At 40.5% G+C, this 15,342-nt stretch overlaps 1 protein-coding gene across 2 annotated transcripts; it reads left to right on the forward strand.

Annotated features, from left to right (window-relative positions):
- Nucleotides 1–346: 346 nt before the first annotated feature.
- On the forward strand, nucleotides 347–15,067 carry NFU1 (NFU1 iron-sulfur cluster scaffold). Of its 2 annotated transcripts, none has more exons than XM_075736749.1 (8): nucleotides 347–471; nucleotides 2,263–2,369; nucleotides 5,104–5,239; nucleotides 7,791–7,857; nucleotides 8,686–8,800; nucleotides 9,989–10,052; nucleotides 12,329–12,503; nucleotides 13,282–15,067. In XM_075736749.1, exons 1-8 carry the CDS (start codon nucleotides 425–427, stop codon nucleotides 13,327–13,329), a joined length of 759 nt encoding a protein of 252 aa, XP_075592864.1. In that variant the 5' UTR covers nucleotides 347–424; the 3' UTR covers nucleotides 13,330–15,067. The 2 variants fall into 2 exon arrangements, with proteins under 2 accessions (XP_075592864.1, XP_075592865.1); XM_075736750.1 differs by lacking the exon at nucleotides 347–471 and adding an exon at nucleotides 734–949.
- Nucleotides 15,068–15,342: the final 275 nt, after the last annotated feature.

A 15,342-nucleotide genomic window follows, 5' to 3' on the forward strand; every position in this document is an offset into this window, starting at 1 on the left:
GGGGGGCGAGGCTTTCTGTGTTTTACTGGGCTCTGTGGTGAATCCCGCTCTGGAGGGGACTCTTTCCAAGCCCTGTGTGGTAACTCCCGCGGCTCCTGCCGGAGGGGGACAAAGCCATGCCAGCACCCGGGAACCAGCGTTGCCACGGTAAGAATTAAAAAAAAAAAAACAAACTCACCCTCGGGGGTGGTGCTTTGGCGTTTGGGGTGGGGGGTATTTCGGTATTTGCGTTTTTAGCAGACCCGCGGCCTGCAGGCCCCGTCCCCGGGCCCGCTCTGGCCGGGGGGTGCAGGGGCACCACCAGCTGGGTGCTGCAGGGCGCGAGACCTCTGCAGGCGGCGCGCGCCGTTCCCGCCGCTAGGGGCCGCGGCACGCGCAGGGCGAGGGCGGGGCTGGGCGCCCGGCGGCCCTGAGGAACGCCAAGATGGCGGCTGCACGATGGCTCGGCGGGGCGGCGGGGTTGGGCGGCCGGTAGGTGACCGCGGGGGGCTCCCTCGGCTCCTCGCTGCCCCGGCCCGGAGGAGGGAGCCCGGCTTTTTTTTTTTTTTTTCTTTCCCCGAGGGATCCCCTCTCGCCTTTTCCCCGCGCGGCTGAGGGGAGGGCGGCCGTGTCGCAGCGACCGGCACCGCGTCCTCCCAGGCCGCGCCGGAATCTTCTCGCTCTTCCCCTTTACCTTCCCCGCTGCCGCAAGGTGGATGAGGGTGAAGTTATTGGTTTCTGCGTCTTCCCCCAGCCCCATTACAAAAGCGAGGCGTTAATTCCCCCCGACACGCAGGTGCTGAGGGCCTTCCCCTGAGGGACTGTTCACCCCCCTGCGCACATAAGTGCGAATAATGAGGGGGAATTCTCCCCGCATGTGCTCAGGACGGTGCAACGAAGAGTAATTCCCCACACACACACACATGTGCACAGGATTATGCAATGAGGGGCAGTTAACTCCCCCACACAGGTATGCTCAGGGCCAAGCAATAAGGGGAAATTCCTCTGTATAGTTGGGAAAAATGCAATAAGGGGAAATTCAAAGGACCATGTGGTGATGGGCACACCTCCTGCCCTGTGCCTGGACTATAAAATGCACTATAATCTTTATTCCCCAAAGCTAAAGTGAGAAAGGAGAACCAGCCTCCTCTGCTGCAGATGTAATTGATTTAGTTTACCTGCTTTCGTCCTCCTATACTTGATAAGGAAGAAAGAAACCAGATAATAATTAATCCTCTATGTAATATTTATCTGTGCTGTGACACAAGGTGGGTTTTGGTTGCATTTTCTGACTTTGCTCTGAAATACCTGGATGCTGTTGACTGTGCATGCAGTCACAGAAATCAGGTGTGCAAGCAGGTATTTCACTTTTCAAAGTTAGGCCTGTTACTTCATCACTCTGCCTTGCTTTTTCTCTTAATGGTTTTTTTGTTTTTTCTTTTTTCCTCTCTTAACTGTATCTGAGCAGATGACACCACCCCTATTGTGACTGCTAGTGCGAATCATGTGGCCAGTGTGGAGCAGGACCTCTTTTTAACTGGTCTGGTTTCATTCTGGAACAGTACTTGTACTGCAATTTACTGAATTTCTTTATTCCCCAAAGGGAAGAAATATATAGAGGTGGACAGGGTGCTTGGTACATGTAGCTAGTTTATCTTTTATCCAAATGTTGTCTTGTGGTGTTTTTTTTTTCCTTCTGAGACTTGTTTGTGTAAGAGTAGCCATTGTATTGCCCTTTTAGCCTGTCTCCTGTCTTCTGAGAGTCGTATGGGAGAGCCTTATGTTTGACCAGCTAAACCCACGGAGAAGTAAATTCTGGCCTTGATTTAGCCTCAGGTGCTTGGGGTTGGATTCATCTCAGTTGTCTGTAATCTTGTGAAAATTAGGTGTTCAGTCCAAGCTAGATTTCCAGGTACTCACTACTGTCTAAAGGAAGACAAAAGGCTCCCTTAGGGTGATTTTATTCTCTTCTGTTATAGGTAAGTAAGGTGCTTTGCTTGTCTTTAGTGACTGTGAAGCAGCCTAGATTATTTTTTTAGGTAAATTGGAGAGTTATATCTATTTTGTTATGAAATGAGAGGGAGCACTGGAAAGGGGAAAAAGTAAGGGACATTTTGTAATCCAGCCTGCAAGCTTGCTACGTTACTGGAGAGGTATAAGGTAGGTGAGCATCTTGCTGAGTTCTGGGGTTGCTAGAAGCATGTGAAACGCTCTCTTCTGTGGGGTAGTGGAGGAGTGCAAACTTGTAATTTGTAAGCTGCTAGTAAAATTATTTTTCTCTAGGTTCTGTCGTACGATGTTAAAAGATCATAATTTGACAACTCAACAGCCTTTCCACCAACTTGCGCAAAAGAAACCATTTCTTCCATCTGCAGTATGGCGTAATGCAGGTAAACGCTAGTCAAAAGTGCATAGCTGCGTTGTTATGTCTTGTGGAAATAATGAAAGCCTACTCTTCTTTCTGAGGCCTGAGTGTGATAACATTTCCTAGGTGTTTTTTTTATGAAGTGCTAGTGCATTTGGACAGTTGGAACTTGGGAAGAAGATGTGGATGGGTTGCTATGTTCTTGATTATACATGTTTTTCTATATCATTCAGCTGCCAAGACTTACAAGAGGCTTTGCTGGTGCAAAATATTATTTGGGCTTTGCCACACTTCTTAATTTCATTTCTATCTTAGTGTAAACGTATCCCTTGTGAAAGACTTCATGTTGTCTTCTGTCCTGCTTCAGCGGCAGAGCTCTGCCAGACAAAATTGCTGGCCATCCAGACAGAACCTAGCAAGGATGAAAGTGAAGCCTTTCATTCTTAGAGCTGCAGTATTTTCTTTTTTTTAATTTTCTCCTCCTTGAATGTGCATCCGTGTACGGTGCATAATGGCATTCTCTATTAATATCACCTGCAACTTGGTATTACCCTGAAAAAGCAATGTTTAAGGTTGAGTTTCTTGTACCTACCTTTTTTTTGGTATGCTGTCATGCTGAGGAAAGAAAAAAAAAACCAAAACCACCAAACATTGTGCTTTTGTACCTGCCTGAGGGATTTAGCAACCGCTCTCCAATGCTGTAGCAGAAAGTCTAAGACAAAAAAATTCTGCAGGTGCTGTTACATGGAATTAGTCGCAAATGGAAATCTTATTTAAATGAGTCTGCTTGGGCAGAAGTTTCTTTTAAATTTTGATTTCAGAGAAGTCCAATCTTACCTGGTCCAGCACTGTTTTTCCTATTTCAGTTCTAGTCAACAGGCAGGCTCTGACAAGTAGACTTAGTATTTTACCTGCTTCTGCAAGTGTCCTACTAAAGCCAGCCTCTATTTGGTGTCTTCCTCTTGCTATGAGCAGGTTGCAGAACAGAATAATAACACAGCATTCCATAGCAGGTTGAAAGAAACAATATAGATGTTTCTTTTAAATACAGCCAGTGACTAACTACTGTGTAATAAATTCCAAACCAGTTATTCACAGCTGTGCAAAAAACCCTCCAGGTTGATTAATGATTGAAAAACCTGGTCTTAGAAGGCAGATCTTCAGGTGCAGAAGGCACTTGTAAAATACAGCAGCTACCCACATAGGCACCTCTTCTGAGAGGTGATAAGGCCGTTTGTGTTTCCAGGTGGTAGAGATGCCGTGCAAACAATGTACGATAGCTGATAGTGACCCTGTTGTTTTCAAAAAATGGGCAGAGCGTACTCCATTTATGCCATCCAAATCTGTTGCTGGTTATTTGTAAACTGTGCTGTTGTGCTGGATGTGATTTTTGGATGCCAGCTGGATCTGGAAGATGAGTAGTTCTTCCATCCCCATGGATAAAGCTAACTAGTTGCTCCATCAGGATTATTTTTTTCACATTAAAACTAAATACTTCCGCGCTAAGTCTTTTTTCCCTTAAAAGAAAAAAAAAATATAGCCTGTGCTTACTTTGCCATTGTGTATGTTCAAGTCAAATAGGTTGTTACCGTGACAGACGTATGCAGTAACAATTTGGCAATTTATAAATAGCGTGATTTGACATCTAATACTAGAGAGTCACGGGCAAAATGGCATTTTAGAAAAAAGAAAATATCAGCTCTTTTTGCTGCTTTAAATCCCTCTATTGCGTATTTTTTAAGTTATGTGAGCTTGTTTCTCAAGCATAATTTACTTACAAATAATCAGTTTCTAGAAAATTTTGTTTTTAAAATGCGTTTTTTTTGTTTCCTGAATGTTCATGTATCATTGTGTTATTTGATGTTCAGGGAGAGATAGAAGGAAGTAGTAGAACATGGGAAACTGTCCCTAACTGCTGTTCAGCTTCAGTGGGACATCGGGCATGTGCTGCGTGGACATGCCTACAGGAGAATACGCCATTAAATGTACAGTATTAAATTTTAGTCAAGATCAGGTGTTTTTTTTTACACTTTTCTAGTGAAAGAAAGGCCGCAAAATGAACTTCAGTAAAAATCTCTTTTTTTTAACATCTTTACCAGTGAATTGGTTGGTCAGATCAATTTCTGGAGGATAAGTGATAGCATACAGTAATTTTTCACTCTGTGGAAAATATTATGAGCAGGGTGTGGTTAACTGTGTAATAACTGTTGTTATGCTTGTTTTTCTTTTTTTTTATGGTGCTGAAAAATGACATGAAAACCAAACCCCATAAATTGTGTGTCTCGGAGAGGGGTAATAAAACTGAGTACGCTTTGAGCATGAAGTGATAATGCTGTAAGGGGGACATTGCAGCATTCGAGGATCATAAAAACCAAAAAACTAAACACAACAGGGAAAGGAAGGTTGCATCTCTTGGCCTTCAGTAGAAAGTGAGGATGGTACTGGCCTTGTGCAATCTTATGCCATTGCAGTAGGATGCTTTTTAGTAAATAAAAGTTAGCAAAAGAAGCAAAGACAAGGTTCCGTTTGTCATCTTGTTTCCTGTGAGATAACATGCCAGTGTTCATCAGTCTTCATGTCAGTCTGGAGGCCACTGCATTGTTTTTTTCAAAGTATTATTGCTGCGCAGGCTGCTGTTTGCAGTAGTGCAGTGATCACCCTGGTCTTGGCTTGCTAAGTAATCAGGATCCTTGACTTTCATTTAAGTTACTTGGGTTTGATTACATTCTTTGTCGTCTTTTTGTTTTTTTAATTTCCAGTAAGATGCATGTTTATTCAAACTCAAGACACGCCAAATCCAAATAGTTTGAAGTTTATTCCAGGGAAGGAAGTGTTGGAGTCGAGGACTATGGAGTTTTCCACACCAGCTGCAGCGTTTTGCTCACCTTTAGCAAGGTATTATTAAACACCTCATAATTTGTTTGGGGGACCGATGTGGGCTGTGTGTCTACAACTGATGTTTTTAAGCACAGCTTCGGATCATTCTGCTCCTCCTTATACTCAGGAGCAGGTTGGCTAGATTTAACTTTTTTATTGCTGCTTTGCTTGTGCGTAACGTTAAAACTGGGAAGATTGTCATTACTATAGTAGTCTTCCTGTGTATCTGTGCTCCCTACGTGGTATCATGGCAGAATGCATCGTGGGCTAGTTTATGCAGCTGGATTGAGCGGTGTTATAAATCAGTATTTTTGAACAGTTGCTGCATCACTGGTGAGACCTGACCCCGATTTTGCAAAATCATTTCCATCAGAACACTCTTAATTCCAGTAGTTACTTGGAAATCATGCAACTTCTCGGAATTGGGAAATAGACGGTATAAGGAAGTAAACAGTCCCCAAATACTACAAATTAAATGTAGTAGCTTGCTTGCTTTGGCAGATGTTGGTGCTAACTTGAACTTCACAGCCAATGGATTTTTCCTTCACAAAGGGTTTATAATGTTTTGGTCAAAGGAAAGCCAGTTTTGGCCCACTCTTTCAGGCTGGCTCTATAACATCTCAGGAGTTGCAGCTTTCAATAGCAGAGTGCTAATCTGGAGTAAGAATCTCTGAGCAGATAATCGATTCGTATCATCTTGGTATAAAGGGGTTTGGAGCACTGTCACAAGCCTCTCTGGGAATATTTGGAAGCATCCTTTTCTGCATGTTTGTCATTGCTTTCACATTAGCCTCTGAAAAGAAACTTTGTTAATGTGGGTGGAAGGGCTTCAGTTTGAGGGTGAGATCCAGAAATGTTGCAATAGGTGACCTCCGGAGACCCCAGTTTAAGTCATCTTTGTGTATGTTGGAAGAATTCTCTGCAAAAGTAGAAGCTGTTTCATGTGACAGTCTCTCCAGGAACTGTAGGGTTATCAAACACGCAGCTCTGACGTTTCCAAAGGTCTCTTGCAGAGTTGTTTGAGAGCAAACAGGATCTTTACAAGCAAAGCTCTGTGACTTAAAAGTAATAAATACAATGTGAAAGGTTTTTGAGGACATCAAAACGTGTTAGCAGAATGCTGAAGCTGTAGGATCTGATTATGCCAAAGTGCATCAGGTTGCAGAATGCAGTTGACTGTCAGAAAGTGGCTTTTTTGTTGTCATGTATCTCCAAATAGATGCTTTCATCAAAGGTGGTGTATGTGCTAGAACGTATACCGTGGCAGAACAACTTGATTATGCGCATTGCGCAAGTTAATGGGAATTGTCTACTATATATCATTAAACCCCAGATTATGTTTTTTGTAAAAGGAATATTCATTTATTTTAAAAGGGAATATTCATTTTCCAGAGAAGTAACAAAAGCTTTCTGAAGGGGAGGGGGAGAATTATTTAATTCATCTAGGATAGTTTGATGTACTTGCATAATGTAATTGTTTAAGTAACTTTAAAATCCAGTTGGTTTAGTGATATAAAAGCCCAGTACATGTATAACTGTTTCACATGTGGCAATTCTTTCAAATGGGTATTGTGAAATCTCTTCTGTCATTTTTCGTCACGCATACCTTTATAATAAGATTTCAAATTCCTTCTTTCATTGCATTGTTGATGTTTTCCAGTCTTTTCAAGACAATATTTTTTTTCTTAATTTCCTGAATTACAAAAACACTCTTACAACCTTATGCTATATTTAACTCTGGGTACTTTCTACTTTGAATGATTTTTTTTATTTTACTCTTCAGGAATAGCATCATGTATTTATTCAGTAGATGAATTTGTTGGGTTTTATTTAATCATTTGTGGAAATTGGTCTTCACATTCTCATTCTGTTTTTTAAGATATTTTCAAAAATATGCTCTTTCTTATCATCTAAGTTCTTGTGTTGCTTTGGATGTGTGCTAATTTACCACCTGGTTGTTGGGTGCCATATGGGGCCATCTCAAGCAATATAGTATGAATTTTAAGCCTTTACTAAATCCTTGTATTTTTCATGTGCTGTACAAATGACTAAAAATATTGAAGGTTGCTTACAAAGCGAGTTGGTGTGTTAAAGCCTTGTGGACTGCCTGGCACTAAGCTTTTTATTTAATGGCAACAGAATTGAAGGCAGTTTTTGTTCAGCTCAGTTACTTTAAATAACTTTAATGAAAGGAACATTCCTTGCGTTTGCACTAGTCCTACTGGAAACAATAGGTACCTACTGGTTTTGATGCTGAACAAATACCTTTTTATATACAGAATATAATTTTGATTCCAAAGAACAACTGGAGAGAGAGTAATTCTTTCACACATCTTGTGGAAACGTCCTGTGAGATGTGTTTGGTTTTACTATGTACGCTGCTTCACAGCAGGATCTCCTGGCTGTTACTAAGCTGTAGGTGAAGTAACAGCGAGTTTCTCGTAATGGTCCTGGTTTTAGTGCTGATTTTTGTCTAGAAATGTATTCTAGAATAACGCTTTTCTGTGACAGCTTAAATAAAAATTCAGGAGTTTGCCTGATGTGTTTGCATTTTTTGTTTTCTTAACAGACAATTATTCAAAATTGAAGGAGTTAAAAGTGTTTTCTTTGGACCAGACTTCATCACTATCACCAAGGTAAGTGGAACAGAGATTCAAATGTACTAAAAGATGAGCTGAGATTCAGCTGTCTAATAGGTGGCCATAGAGACGGTCTGGTCAAACTCTTGGATGTGCATAGTGAAAGTACCAGAGGCAGCATTCACAAGTGGCATAAAGGAAATTGCCTTTAACGTAAAAGATAAAAAACATCACAGTGTTTGGATAAGCACTGGAATAGGTTGCCCAGCAAAGTTGGGAGATTGTTTGATCTTGGAAATCGTCAATATTCGGCTGGACGAGGGCCTGCCAGCTTGGAAGTTGGCTCTGTGTCAAACAGGAATTGGGACTAGATGACCTCCAGAGAAGGCTTCTGAACGAGATGACTGTATCACCAGGATGCAGCGCATTGCAGGCAGCGTTGGGTTTATCCAAGGCGTGGAGCTCGTGTCATTAGAGATAAGCTGTTGCGTAGTACCTGTGCAGTTATGCTCTTACCGTGTGAAAAGCATAGGGCAATTCAGTGAATGATAATTTGGCTCAAAATTAAATGGAACCAAACAAACTTGAGTCTTTGAAACAGTTTGGTAAAAATGTGTCAAATAATCTATTTAGGAGACTTTGTTTTTCACACCTTTTAATAGCACGTGGCTTGCAAACAAGGAAACGTTTCTGTTGACTTATAAATTGAGTCTTGTTGAACTTTTTGGCAAAGCTGGACTTGACAAAATATGAAATGAAATCCATGCATCAAATGTGAGAGACCATTACGATATTTTTAACGTAAGGAGAATCTCTGCATAACTTAGTAGTGGGCAGATACTCTGTTTTTATTCATTTTTAATTATTTTATTCTGATTCTCATAGGAGAATGAAGACCTGGATTGGAACTTACTGAAACCAGATATTTATGCAACTATAATGGATTTCTTTGCCTCTGGCTTACCTGTAGTTACTGACGAGGCACCTAGGACAGATACAGGTAAATCAAACTCTTCAGGAAGAAGCCAGTATCTGCCTTTGGGTTTAGTTTCTTGTGACATTCAGAAGAGCCTCTGCTTGTCCCGCAGAAAAAACATGCAAGCAAATTTAAAGTGAAAACTGCTAAAATTAACAGAGAATTTGCAGAACGTGTATGTTCTAGTGGAAGCAATGCCGTGCTGTGTAAAGGAGTTGCTTATCCATGAATATAAAGCCTGGTTCTTATCTGCTGTAGTACGAGGAGTATATCTCCACAGGAGCTATGCTGAGCTATGTGTTTTGGCGGTGTGAACCATGTTCTGTTATACTTTGTGTGGGTGAAGTATTTTTGCAAGTACTGAGGCTGTCTTTAGAAAGCTGTGGGGTATTGTTGCATATCCTTTTTGTATAGGCACCTACAAAGGTTTTCATTTCCCTCTTTAAATCAAAAAAGAATGCCCAGGCTTAATGTCTGTGTCTTAATGATAGGTTTATGGTCTTAAATGAACAAGAAATAGTAAGAAGTCTTTTTTCCAAACTGCACTAGAAATTAATTGAGACTAACTTATAATTTAACTCAAGGGCAGTATTTTGTCATTTGCAACTTAAACAATTTTCCCAGTATTTTAAGGAAGATTATGACTACTGAATTCCTCTCTGCTCTGTTAAGTCTGGATTTAATTTCAATATTAATATAGATTTTATTTTATTTGAAAAAGTTATCTTTAAAAACACTTCTGTGAGACTTAACACTGAGCTTAAATTGCATCCAGAGCTGCTAAACCCAGACACATTCATAATTATCCTGCTGAATTTTTTAAGTTACTGAAACTTTCCTTTTGAGGACCCTGCCTTAACACATGCATCCTTATTGAATGTTAGTTGTTGCCTTTTTTTTTTTTTTTTTTTTTTTTTCTTTTTGCATGTTGTTTGCTCTCTTGTAGAAAGTGGCACTACTGTTGTCTGTTAAGGCCTTTGCCGGTTGAGAAGAACTCTGAACCAGTGCAGGTTTTTGTTGGCAAAAGCCTGGGATGTAAATAAGGATAATGCAGAAAGATACTTACTCTGAATTAAGACTTCACCCTTTCGGTTTTAGTCATCTCAGCAATGTTTTTATGCTATTTTCTTCTGCCATTATGGATATACTGTGTTAGTAATCCTATCGGAATTCTCTCCAAGTCCTGATTTTGCTCATTTTTCTTTTCCCAAGCTGCATCAGAAGATGATGATGAAGTTGTACTAATGATTAAAGAACTGCTGGATACAAGAATAAGGTAAGCTGGGAACATTACTGCTAGATGGAGTGAGTTAGTCTTGGGGTTTAGATTTATTTAGGGAACAGTGCGTTTTTCTTTTGGGTGTGTGTGATTTCATGGTTCAGTACCTAGTGTGGGGGTTTAAAGTGCAAAACTGGCCAGAACTGAGAATGCTGTTTCCTCTAATTGAAAACTTTCTATCTAGTTTTCCTGTTTAAGCAAACTATGTGCTGAACAGAGTCCTTATTGCTGGGTGATCTTTAGAACAGTCTTACCCTCCAAAATGCAAACAGGTCCATTAGGTTTAACCTGGCTATTTTTAAGTAGTGAAAATACCACCATCTTTGCTTTACAGTAACTTTTTTCCTTCTGTTTTAATCTCTGTCTTAATCGTACTTGTCCTTCCCTTCCAAGTATTCCAAAGTAGTTTATACTCTTGTATCATACTCTAAAGGAAAATTTACTCGTGGGTTTCCCTCGCCGTCTGGGCTTCAGTGGATTTTATCCTTGCATTCTGTTGCAATTTTATTGGTATTTTAACACAGCTTTAATTTAGAAACTGGTGGTAACTAATGAAGTCTCAAGAGTTTCTATGGATCATGTTGTTTACCTGAAGTATATTTTTATGCTCATTAATTGCCTTCCAAAGTGAACTGAAAGGAATAAGCAACTTGACATTTTAGATGCAGGGGAAAATATCTAATGTGTTTTTGAAGCTGTGATACCTGGCGACATCTTCCCAGCTCACGAATTACAGGAACCAGAAACTCGCATGTGGGGCAAAATCACAGAATTAAGTTTGATTTTTTTTTTCAAAGTTGCGACAAACTTGGGATTTTTATTTCATTTTTTTAGATACTGAATTTTAAAAGTGATACTTAAAAATACCATTGTGGTTACCTGACAGCTGACACACGATACTGCTTAATTTTCCTTGAAAGGAAAGAGGGAGAAAAGCAGAAATAAGCTGGAACATTTTTCCCAAGCATATGTACTAAGTGTTGAAACGTGTAACCCAGGTATACTGTTCTATAAAGCCATGATAGAGAGTAACGTTCGGGAGGCTCTGCGCTTGCTGGGAATGTGGCTATTTAAGCTTCCTATCGTATGTTAGTCCTTGATTGCCCAGTGGCCTTTCATAATGGTCACAGAATTTCTGCCCAAATTCCCGGTTTTCCCCACCTTTTTCTTTCTTTCATTCACTCCATTCCCCCATACCCCTCAGTGGACGAAGAAGCTGTTGATGAGAACATTAGCAGTAGTGTATCTTCATTTTATAGTAGGATAGTTTACAGAAGGTAGATACAAACCAGTGGAATGTACAGAGCATTTATTGTTTAGTTGATCAAAAATATGTGCAAAGAAGTTGTCAGATGGAGGGAATTGAGATCAGAAGGGTCCCGTAGTGTGTTTTTAAAAGTTAATTTTAAATAAGAAAAATGAAATTTTTAGTCATGTTCTTTGGCTTTATGGAATGGAGATAATTTGCTATGGTAAGTTGTTAATAAATGTGTCGGATTCATAGATTATTCTCTTAGGAGTGTAGCTCTCAAAAGAGTTATTTTGGAAATCAGTATAAAGAGCTTCTGTTAGAGTAACTTGATGGTTTTAGCTGGGTCTGGAAAAATGTTGCTATGGGGATACAGTTACAATGCTGGGCATTTGCCGCTTGCAAAAAGAGACCAAGCTGAAGAAATGCTAATGGTACTGGGATGTGATCTTAGTGGATGCTGGTTTCTTCACCCGTCAGCAGGATTAAGCTTTTATATAGTTGGAGCTTTTTTCTGTCCTGTGTAAACTGTGGTAAACTGCGTATTTATTTATAGATGCACTTAAGGGCTCCTTATCGCTGTCCCTAGTCAGGTAACAGATGCGCATGTGTCATGTGGTGGGACACACACACCTATTCTCTTTGGCACGTAACTGAGGCAATCATCGTGATGTGGAGAGGGCCTCAAGGCAAACCAGTGTTTCTTTGCAGGCTGAACCAAGCTCTGCTCTAAGGTGCTTACCCTTGCCCCTAGAACTTTGATGATTCCTTCGTGTGCTGCTGCAGTCATTGCAAATATGTTTTGCTTAATGTCCTATGGAAAAAACAGTAGCTGTTGAAGTGAGAGAGTCCAACAAAGTATGAATTGTTGGAAATTTGAACCAGGTGGTTGTAGAGAAAGAGGGCTTTAGTTACTACATCTTGACAGTTCTTTGTGTGTATTAAATTGAGCTTTAGTAAAGATTTCTGGAAGGAAACACATTTCAGCTATACTTGCTTTAAATTGGGTATCGTATTCCACCAGGCCGACAGTGCAAGAAGATGGTGGTGATGTTATTTATAAAGGCTTTGAGGATGGGATTGTGCAGCTGAAGTTGCAGGGTTCATGCACCAGCTGTCCCAGTTCCATCATCACCCTGAAGAACGGGATACAGAACATGCTCCAATTCTACATCCCTGAAGTAGAAGGCGTGGAACAGGTGGGTTGGTGAGATAATAGCTGGTTTCTTTTCAATGGAAAAGAAGGTCTTTGTCCTTTTCCAGCACGAACAGGTTGGCAGTTTAAGCAAAAGTACAGGATATATAGGTGCAATTTTTTCCAAGTCAGAAGCTGTATCTTGGCAAAAGATCCAGAACTCTGCAAAGTCCTGTACAGCCCCATGCACCAAAATCTGCTGGGCACTGCCTGGCAGGAAAACAGCTTTGCAGCAAAGGACCTGGGGTCGTGGTGGATGCAAAGTTGAACTTGAGCCGGCCAGGTGCCTTTATGGTGAACAGTGGCTGGCAATATCCAGGGCTGTGCTAAGGAGGGTGTTGCCAGCAAGTTTAGGGGGGCGTCCCTCCTTGGACTCTCTCCAGTATGCCCACGTTCCTCTTGTACTGAGGAGCGTAGAACTGGACACGCTGTGTTTGCCAGTGGTTATTGACTTTGTGGGATAATAAGGGACAAGCTGTTGTCCCCTAAAATGCAAATTCTTTTGCCTTCTCATTAAAAATCTGAAACACTTAGTGATTGTTCTAGTGGCCTTTGTAATAACTTGATCAGCTCCTATTATTTCAGCTACGTTTCCTCCTGGCATTTTTGATTGATTGAAAGTTTTCTTTACCTTTCCATGTGACCATTGTCATTCAGCGATGTAGAATAACTGCTGTTCTCCTTGGGTCCAGCAAGGATTCAATCTCATAAATTCTCTATGCAATCCTACGGGTCTGAGAGTTTAAACTGTTTACCTAAGCTACTTCTGGATTTGATTTCAGGTTGTTGATGACGATGATGATGTGGAGAAAGAAGCAAATTCTACATGAGCTAGCACCATCTATGGCCAAATAAGTATTTACCTCTTGGTGTACGTAAACTATCTTTGCGCTGAGGAACAACCAGATTTGCCTGCCTTTTCAGAAAAATAGTTGCACTTATATCTGTGAAAATGTATCATCAATTTAAGCCGTTTGTCCACTAATTTATTAAATGCCCTGCATTCAAAAAAGAATCCTTTTGCTCTATGTTGTACTATGTCTAAGAAAGAAATGTTGGGCTTTAAAAAGGGTGATGCATGTCTCCATTGTTCTTTCATACAAAAAATTCAAGACTGGGAAAAAAAAAAGGCAGAAGTCAAGTTTCTTGGCTGTTTTTTGTGCAATAGGAATATTAAATGTTTATTCCCCCAAATCTCCTTTTGGGGCATGCAGGACTGTCTGCCCTTGCTCTGTAATTGGGAAATTCAGGAATGTAACATTTCATCAAGTCTTGTAAAAAGGTTTTGATTCATATCAGGTTTTTGTGTGAAAAATAACCCATAGCTTCAGCTGGTCATTTTAGAGGATGTAATATTGGCATCACTTGTGGAAAGTTACCTACTTGCCCACTACTACTGTGCAAACAATAGCAACAGAAAGAAAAAATGTGAGGTTTTTGTTACAAAAATAGTATCTTTTAAAATAAATGTTAGATGAGGATGATTCTTATCAGGTTTAGTAAGTAGACTAATTAGCTTATTTAGAACTAAAATTGTTCAGCCATGATTAGTGGTCTGTTTAAACTTGCAGAAGATGATTTCTCAACATAATACTCCAACATCAAGAGGAATGTGCGGTGCTTAAGGGCACAAATTACATTTGTAGGATAGCAAAGAGAATTAATGTGTTTACCTATGCTGTATCCTGTACGTTCCTTCTGCAGTGCCAAAGAGCGCAGTGCATGTGTAACTTGGCTGCCCTGGCTGAGCGAGGGAAGACGTGGCAGAGCAGAACACGTTCCAGTTTTAGAGGCTATGGGAAGAGAAATATTTATTGTTCTGAAATTGAAATACATAAATCAGGCTTTGCAAGTACTTCTGTTTGCTTGTGTGCGTAGGACTTAATTTCTTCCTGGTGCCTGGCTTTAGCAGATGGCTTTGCTAATGGAAATACTGTTTCTTCTTTGTGCTGCCACAATTGAGCTGAGTTTGCGGTCGTTATTTGGCTTATGGTTACAGTAGTATCCCCTGGATGCAAGGATTCGGCAGCATCCGGTGTGTTCCCCTCTTTCACTCCTTCCCAGTGTAATTCCACTAAGTCCCTAAACAGGATCAATTAAGTCAGCGGAGAATCTTTTATATAGCATGTGGTAGCCATAAGCTTCATATTACTTGTTAGAAATTTGAAAATAAATATTTTAGCAAAAAATTTCTTCCATCTTTCACAGAGAGTAATAACCCACAGTCATTGAAATTACCCACTCGGGATTTGGAAATTGGTTTGAAATTACCATGTTTTCTTTACCCTATTGTGAAGTGCGCAGTGCCTGATCTTGCAAGTGCATCAGTGACAAAATTCCCCTTGAGGTAGGCTCAGACTAACCAAAAGAGAGCTTGTGCAAATGTTACTGCCACGTTCTTCGTCAGCAAACCATAGAATGGCGAGGAATGTTTCTGGTTTCTCAAAAATAGAGCTTTTTAGGCCTAATTTGTCAGTTAGGCCTAATTTGTCAATTTAATGCACTTGAAGCTAAAATTTAAACAGCAAAGTAGCTGTTTCATGTGTTAAATAAAATGTGTCTCTTAAAGATGTGGTCTTTATTCTTCAATTAAGCAGTACTAATCTCTTCCAGGTACAGCAAGGATCCAGTTCTGCCGCTGTCTCTGTATTTCCCATCTTGTTTTTAATGGGGTTTCGATTTGTACAAATAGGACCAAATTAAGCCTGCATGCACTGAGGCCGAAGATCTTCTGATCTCGAGACTGAAGAGATTCCGTGCCCAGCACGTATCCCGTGTGTCCTGAAGTTCCTCAAGCTCTGTCGTGGGGAGAGAAGTGCATAATGCTTGCATCCCATCCTCTT

This window comes from Balearica regulorum, chromosome 27, assembly GCF_011004875.1.
Source record: "Balearica regulorum gibbericeps isolate bBalReg1 chromosome 27, bBalReg1.pri, whole genome shotgun sequence".
Lineage (NCBI taxonomy): Eukaryota > Metazoa > Chordata > Aves > Gruiformes > Gruidae > Balearica > Balearica regulorum.